Raw genomic sequence first — 8,170 nt, 5'->3', positions numbered from 1 at the left:
AATTGAAATTGAAGATTCCCTATGTCTGTGACGCCCGCCATTTGATGAGATATAGATCCAGTGGAGAGCATGGGGAAGTGGAGAAGACAGTGTCTGTCTTGCTGAGTTTTTGATACATTCTGATACAGTTTATGGGCATGTTGCAGCAGTGTGTAAGGGGGGGATGCCTAGGTGTGAGAAGTGTGCCGGAGAGCATGAGACGAAGGAATGTGTGGTATCGGTGGAGAAAGTTATGTGTGTTAGTTGTGGGTGCCCATGGGGCTGGAGATCAGAGGTGTCCTGTGAGAGAAAGGCAGATTGAAGTTGCCAGCGTTAGAGGAGTACAGAAACTGTTGTATGCCGAAACAGTGAATAGAGTCGTAGAGGAAGATGGGTACAGGTTGAGGGATACTGAGCGCATTCCTGTGAGTAGGCAGAGACCAAAAGAGAGAGTGATGGGAATAATTTTGTATTACCACATCAAATAATTTAATTAATGTAGGTTGGCCGTGAATGGCCTCACACACCAGTACAGTAGGTGGCAGTGTATGCGCCTAGCAGTTGGATGCGATCCGCCAACCAAATCCCAAAGAAGAGTCCTCTATCTATCTCTATGGATCAAGCACACAGCGCGCAACTTTTGACGGGCTAGTGGTTTATCAAGGAAGCAACTCATCTAGTTGGAGACGTGGCTCTGCCCGGCTGCCATATTGAACATTAGCAACACACAGCTTAACTAGCAATTCAACTATATTTTCTTTCTAACGGCGCTTTAGAAACACTGGAACTCGACTGAGCAAACACCATCGGGGATTCAAGATCGTTTTCCTAAAGAGAAACTAAAAATGGTGAGCACCGTGTCACATGTCAAGGCTTTATCTTCTTTTCCGCTTTAGCTTGATCATAACAACAAACATTAGCTTGCTAACGTTAGCCCCTTGGCACAATGAAATGAAAAGCAAATCAAACTTCACTTGCCAGACAACCACAAAGGTAATGTTAGCCAGTCAACTTTATTAGCTAAGTTAACAATATAACGTGAATACTACTATTATTTAGCAGCTAGTTAATGTAACTTCGCTACCTAATGTCGTTAACTAACTACTACAAATGTCAGCTCGTTGTTAGTTCAGTTAGCTAACGCTAGCTGGATAATAACGCTAGCTGGATAACTAACGTTAGTTAAGTAAGTTAACTAGGTAGCTAGCTACAATTTAACAATCGTGATAGATCTTTGCATTGTACAGGTTGGCTGCTACTGTTACTGATAACTCGCCTAGCAAGGCCAAGTATTTAACGTTAACTAGCTAGATGGTTATCAATAAATATCAACCAATGGATCGTGGCTGTATGACCTTGTCATTGATTTGCACTCGGTAATCTAGTAAATGAAGTCGCTTGGATCAATGCGTTATCATGCCTTGCTTTGGTCCTGGTATTCTGGGATGGTAAGTGACTGAAAAATACTTTATTTTGTCACCTGTAGTAAATTGTAGCCAGCATATTCTGACCCCATCTTTATACATGTTTACACTGAGTTGCACTGGGGGTCAGAACACAATCATGACACCATAGAGCTGGCGTGAGATATGGGTTAGAAAACGTACCTCAATGCAGGGGTGGAATATGCCACTGTACTCCAAATTGTACCTTTCCACACTGATACATAGAGAATTGAAATACTGCAATTTTTCCCAGAAAACTGTCCTTTCGTCCTCATGCTAGCTAGGAGCCAGCGCAGTGGCATTCTAAACCCATGTTTTCCCATGTTTTCCGACCCATATCTCATGCCGGCTCCACGGTGTCTTAATGTAACCATGATTGGTTTCTGAAGCCAGTCAGTTCAGTGTAAACAAAAGTATTGGTAGCGTCGGAATCTGAGTAAATTGGCACATAACTACCTTGCTTGGCCAACAGACTTATACCACTTATGGTAACCCTGTCTATCACTCTGTCATCATAATGAAGACATCCCACTTGTGAACGTATGTTTGTGATTCTCTCTGTCCTCCCTGCAGGTGCTTTTGGCAGCGGCGGTGTGCACCAAGGCAGGCAAAGCAATCGTGTCACGGCAGTTTGTAGAGATGACCCGGACGCGTGTCGAGGGCCTTCTGGCCGCCTTCCCCAAGCTCATGGGCATGGGCAAGCAGCACACGTTTGTGGAGACGGAGAGCGTGCGCTACGTCTACCAGCCGTTGGAGAAGCTCTACATGGTGCTGGTCACCACCAAGAACAGCAACATCCTGGAAGATCTGGAGACGCTGCGGCTCTTCTCACGCGTGGTATGATACGATCCAATACATCTTTATTGGTCCATTACACAGAGACAATGGAAATGTATCATTTTGTGGTCATAGTACTTAGGACACACACACACGACAGGCTGGGAGCAGCACAGGGGATAACCCAATGCTATAACAGCCCACTGCTGCTTCCGAGTTCAGAATTCATCCATCCCACCAATAACTACAAATGGGATCATATCCCACTATAAACGTATGACTGTTGGTTTGGTATTGAAGCGTTCAATTGTGTTTTTCTCTTTCCAGATCCCGGAGTACTGCCGTGTGCTGGAGGAAGGGGAGATCTCAGACCACTGTTTTGACCTGATATTCGCCTTCGACGAGATCGTGGCCCTGGGCTACAGGGAGAACGTCAACCTGGCCCAGATCCGCACCTTCACCGAGATGGACTCTCATGAGGAGAAGGTGTTCCGGGCAGTCAGAGAGGTGAGACACTTGTAGCTAAAGCGCCCATACCATCCAGAGGACGTTTATGTGTGTGGCTTTAGCTTATAGTAACCATGATTTGAACGTTCCTCCTCATCTGCTCGGCCCCACAGACCCAGGAGCGAGAGGCCAAGGCAGAGATGCGGCGAAAAGCCAAAGAGCTGCAGCAGATCAGGCGAGATGCCGAGCGCTCTGGGAAGAAGGTGCCGGCCTTCGGCGGGTTTGGCAGCACCGGGATGAGCAGCATGTCCTCGGGGTCAATCATTACAGACACCATCATCGAATCTGAGAAACCCAAGATGGCTCCCGTCCCAGTCAGGTACGCAAATGATGGAATTTAGGTGTTGAATTTGATTGTGTATAATTGTGATTGGCAGATAGGCCCCAGAGTTTTTCCTGATAATGTGACCAGGGTTGGAAATGAACTTTTTGGTCCAACAACCACTGGCAGGTAGATGAGAATCTTCTAGCCACTCAGTTTCTTTTTTTACCAGCCCAAATATTTTACACATAATTACACCAAAAATCACATGACAGACGAGTATGCTTTATAATGTTTCTAAAACAAGAAATGTATTACTAGAAAGAAATAATGTGGTATATTGCTCCATTCAATTTCATTTTTGTGACCCAAGTCTTTATCCAATATATGTTCAAATCAATCCTTTAGTTAGAATAGTAAAACAAATAAACAGTTCTACAATTAAACATTTTAAGAATCAGCAAAGTGCCTGCCCTGTACAAAATGCTAAGTGATACGACTTATTTATTATTATTAGTTCAGGCCTCTAACACTGGCATTTTTACAAGGAGTACGTAAGTTGATATTTATGAGAACATATATAAATTGAGGAGCACAATTCAATTATGAGTGACTAAAAGTTTTATGAAAAGGATTTGAGTGTTCCATGCTCAAACACAATGTAACCTGAAATATTTTATTCATTCAGTGAGACAAATATTCAGCTGCCCCTTTAAAGGCTGGGCCATTACTATGGCAACGGCACTCTGTTTTTCAGAGATGATTGAGAATCTCTGCACTAGCAGCAGACAGTTGCAGCAAACTCAAACTAATATTGAAAACGACCTAGCATGTGAACAAAACTATGTAACTAGACAAGAAACATGAGGATAGTGTCACACTTGAGGTAGCCTTTCGTGAATTCGACCGTTTACATTTTGGCTTTGGATTGAAAAAAACTGTTACCAAATGCGGTGTGTAACCATCCGTCAACGTGGCTGGTGAAAGACGTTCTTGCCCACCAATGCCCTTCTACCCGCATTTGGCGGGTGTTAATTTCCCACCCTGAACGTGACCTGACCAGGAAAAACTCTGGGCCACAGATAGAGGCTGGTACTGACGATCATGTGTCTCCCACAGGCCTACCGGATCCAGCAAAGCCCTCAAGCTGGGCGCCAGGGGGAAAGAGGTGGACAACTTTGTGGACAAGCTCAGGGGGGAGGGGGAAACCATCATGTCCAACACAGGGAAAATGCCTTCGCTTGCATCCAATGTCCTACCGCCACCAGTTAATGTGGAGAGGTACTTTATTCCTGTTCTTCAAATGTTCATTTTTGATAGTAAGCCAAGGTTTTGCATCGGTCTTTATCTTGCAATCAATGTCTGTGCTTTACTATTGACACAATTCCCGTGTGTGGCGATAAAACCTCAATCTTAACCTTGATGACACCTGTGTATATATGTTTTCCTCAGTGTCCACATGAGAGTTGAGGAGAAGATCAGTCTGACCTGTGGACGTGACGGAGGTCTACAGAACATGGAGCTCCTGGGCATGATCACGCTGAGAGTGACCGACGACAAGGTTGGCCGCATCCGCCTGATGGTCAACAACTACGACAAGAAGGGAGTACAACTGCAGGTGAGTTGTTCCAATCCAGACTGACCCATGACCTTTTGTAAAGGCTCATGGGTGGTGTTCATTAGGGCACAATGTTGCAAAAAAATCCAGTGTTCTTATTTGACTAGTAACCCCAGCACCATTCCATTTCAAAATGTTTCTCCCTGTGTGCTCCTACTGAACACGGCCCTATGTATTAGATTTATGTAACAATTCATCCCATATCAGATATTAATGTATGTCCACTGTTGAAATTGATTTCATCTCCCCTGGTATTTAGACACATCCCAATGTGGATAAGAAGCTCTTCACTTCAGACTCTGTGATTGGTCTGAAGAACCCAGAGAAGTCTTTCCCCCTCAACAATGATGTGGGGGTGCTGAAGTGGAGACTCCAAAGCACAGATGAGGCCCTCATACCTCTAACCAGTGAGTCTCATTCAACCTGTCGTCCTGCCGGCACCATCTGTAATCTGCAGTTATTGTGGTATGATTTATTTTATGCACCTTTGTTTTGTCTGTAGTAAACTGCTGGCCTTCAGAGAGTGCTACTGGCTGCGACGTGAACATTGAATATGAACTGCAGGAGGAGAGCCTTGAACTCAACGATGTAGTTATTGCTATCCCTATACCGTGAGTGCATGGGTGATAAAATGTTACGATAAAATGTTGTATTTTATTGTATTGTTGTGACTGTATAACAACCTTGCTGGGTTCTCTATTGTCTGGTTTCCCAGAGACAGATTTAAGTTAGCCCTGGACTAAGAATCATGTGCAATGGAGTTCCTCCATTGAGGTGTTTTTTAGTCTAAGACTATGCTTCATTTGTGTCCGGTAAACCAATCAATCAAATGTATTTATAAAGCCCAATTTACGTCAGCCGGTGTCACAAAGTGCTGTACAGAAACCCAGACTAAAACCCTACCCGGCAAGCAATGCAGGTGTAGAAGCACGGTGGCTAGGAAAAACTCCCTAGAAAGGCCAGAACCTTGGAAGAAACCTAGAGAGGAGCCAGGCTCTGAGGGGTGGCCAGTCCTCTTCTGGCTGTTCCCGGGTGGAGATTATAACAGAACATGGCTATGATGTTCAAACGTTCATAGAGACCAGCGGGTTCAGATAATAATAATCAGTGGTTGTAGAGGGGGCAACAGGTCAGCACCTCAGGAGTAAATGTCAGTTGGCTTTTCATAGCCGATCATTGAGAGTTAGAGAGAGCCTGAAGTTGATGGATGCGTTGTTTACAGTATATGGGTGTATATCCTGGTGTAGGTCTGGAGTTGGGGCACCTGTGGTAGGAGATGTGGATGGAGAGTATAAGCACGACAGCAGACGGAACGTTCTAGAGTGGAGCCTACCCGTCATAGATGCCAAAAACAAAAGCGGCAGCCTCGAGTTCAGTGTCGCCGGGCAACCCAACGACTTTTTCCCTGTCAACGTGTCCTTCGTATCCATACGCAATTACTGCGACATACAGGCAAGTTCCCCTTTTTACGTTGATGCTTACTAACTATGCACATTTAGGCCTACAGTCAAAGATGGAACACAATGCTCTTGCTGACATTGCTATCCCTGCATTTCACTCATCACATTACCTTTTTCTCCTATTCCCTCAGGTTGCCAAAGTGACTCACGTAGAAGGAGACGCACCAGTAAAATTCTCTTTAGAAACTTCGTTCCTTGTCGACAAATACGAGATCCTGTAAAAAACAAAAATCTACGTCAAGCTCCGGAGAAGACAAAATAAATACTTGCCCGCCTGTGTAACATTTGAGACTACACATCAACTGGACTCAACTCTTCAAAAGCCCCCCAATACGGCGGAGCGCAGTATTGGTGTATTTATGTTTGTATGAGAGAGAAATCTACTGTGTGTGTGCGTAATATATATAGAAAAAAAAATTTAACAGGCAGCGAAACATGCTGTTGTCTGCCGAGGAGAGGCGGGGAGTCAAACCATGACTAAATTGGCAGCAGAGGAGGGGGATAGGTGGTACTCTTGATTATGTGGTGGGGGGGGGGCGGTACTAGCTACAAACAAGCATCAGTGACATGTTCGTTAGGACGCACAACAGGGAGAGAGAAAATCCCACCGTTTTGCAACAAAAAATGTATCCTTTCTCATTTGCAGAAAACTAAAGTGAGCCTTTTCTAATTCTACTGATTCAGTCAGTTTCCTTCCGTTTGGTGCCTAATGAACATGACCCTGGTGGCTGAGGAGCTGGTCACTATTCAGCTGGTTCATCGCCCTACTTTTGAGGTTGAGAAATTAGTCATCCCCAACCCCAAAGAATCATGCATCCTCTACCAGAGCCATTTCGTCTTTTATACATTGAACATTAAACATTGGACCAGATTTAAGAAAGCAGGACTAGTCATGTGGTCTTTCATGTTTCTAATCATAACTACATGTTCACCAGAAACCAATTTTAATGCCGCCTGTTTACCCACTAAAGGCAGGTTGTTGGTTTTTTTTTCATTGGATTGGTTGATCTCAATATGTAGCTTCAGGTGTTGGCTGTGGTATTAAGAAACTTAAGATTGAAAAGAGTAAGCATCCAATATGGCTGTGTAGACCTGTCCAGCTAGTCCTCTAGCAGTTGACATTAACCTGTTCTCTCATTGTGTTTTAACTTGTCCCTTTGTGTTCTGTAGACATACCTAGAAATGCAGTAAACATCAGCACTGTAAATGGTTTTTGGCATTTTCTTTCCCCCCTTTCAAAATTCTACTCATCTCAAGGACGAACTGTTCATCTCTTCCCAACATAGGCATAGTTATTAAAAACCAGACAAAGACAACCCATGAAAAGAACAGCCAATTCACAAGGCTAACCACGGCATTTGTGGCTATAGGAGTTCTTGAAAAGTAACCAACTGAAAGCTCAATACTATTTACAAACTTGTTGTTGAAAAGGGAGATCCGATCAGTATACTGTGGTCCATATCAGTTCTGTCTTCTGCCTTCAGTCATCATACCAACATCAATAGAAGGAATACTTTGGTCCTATTGCAAGGATGATTCTGCTGCCAGTGACACCACCTCCCTCTCATGACCCCAGTCAGTCATTTACTCCCACGATGAGCGAATGGTCTCTTTTAAAGTCCACTTCATCATAAGAACAACATGTAGGGGTTTCATTTTTGTTTTTATGTTTTGTTTGTATTCCTGGAATTTCAATGTGGTTGGTTGGATAATGGGTTTTGAAGATGGCTAGATGGGACATTTAACTGTAAAGAAAGAGGGAATCATAACATTCCACTATTTGATGAAAAAGATCTTTAATTGATTAAAGTGTATTCAATTTTGTGGTCATTGTTTTATTTTTGATTTTTTTTTGGTGGGGGGGGGGGTAGTTTCAATGTTCATCAATACATTTCAATTACGTTATAGACAGGTAGGTTGACGTGCGCAACTATGGGGCAAAACAGACAGGTTTGGCTTAGGGTGCATTCGTAAATTCGCCCTGGGCGTTTGTAAATTCAGTGTTTCACTCTGAGTGTTATGTTGGCTGGGGAGTAGGGTTTAACTGAGCGTTCTGACCTCCCAATGGCATTCAAACACCCAATCTAATTGGCTAAAGTTAGCTAGCTAGTTCCAGACAAAC

At 43.8% G+C, this 8,170-nt stretch overlaps 1 protein-coding gene across 2 annotated transcripts; it reads left to right on the top strand.

The window, feature by feature from the left end:
* The first annotated feature begins 587 nt into the window (after positions 1-587).
* On the top strand, positions 588-7,876 carry LOC109908874 (coatomer subunit delta-like). Of its 2 annotated transcripts, none has more exons than XM_020507632.2 (10): positions 588-827; positions 1,998-2,261; positions 2,529-2,708; positions 2,822-3,027; positions 4,090-4,251; positions 4,423-4,588; positions 4,848-4,995; positions 5,091-5,199; positions 5,836-6,040; positions 6,180-7,876. In XM_020507632.2, the coding sequence occupies exons 1-10, from the start codon at positions 825-827 to the stop codon at positions 6,267-6,269; spliced, it is 1,533 nt and encodes a 510-aa protein (XP_020363221.1). In that variant the 5' UTR covers positions 588-824; the 3' UTR covers positions 6,270-7,876. The 2 variants fall into 2 exon arrangements, with proteins under 2 accessions (XP_020363221.1, XP_020363220.1); XM_020507631.2 differs by lacking the exon at positions 588-827 and adding an exon at positions 888-972.
* Positions 7,877-8,170: the final 294 nt, after the last annotated feature.

This window comes from Oncorhynchus kisutch, linkage group LG18 (assembly GCF_002021735.2).
Source record: "Oncorhynchus kisutch isolate 150728-3 linkage group LG18, Okis_V2, whole genome shotgun sequence".
NCBI classification, from domain to species: domain Eukaryota; kingdom Metazoa; phylum Chordata; class Actinopteri; order Salmoniformes; family Salmonidae; genus Oncorhynchus; species Oncorhynchus kisutch.
This window is presented reverse-complemented; position numbering and strand designations above follow the sequence as displayed.

Excerpts from the sequence above, each read along its gene's own strand:
- LOC109908874 (XM_020507631.2), top strand. The coding sequence starts at position 931 with ATGAAAAGCAAATCAAACTTCACTTGCCAGACAACCACAAAG. Across the intron at positions 4,252-4,422 it reads CCACCAGTTAATGTGGAGAG|TGTCCACATGAGAGTTGAGG; the intron begins GTACTTTATTCC and ends TGTTTTCCTCAG. Across the intron at positions 6,041-6,179 it reads GCAATTACTGCGACATACAG|GTTGCCAAAGTGACTCACGT; the intron begins GCAAGTTCCCCT and ends CTATTCCCTCAG.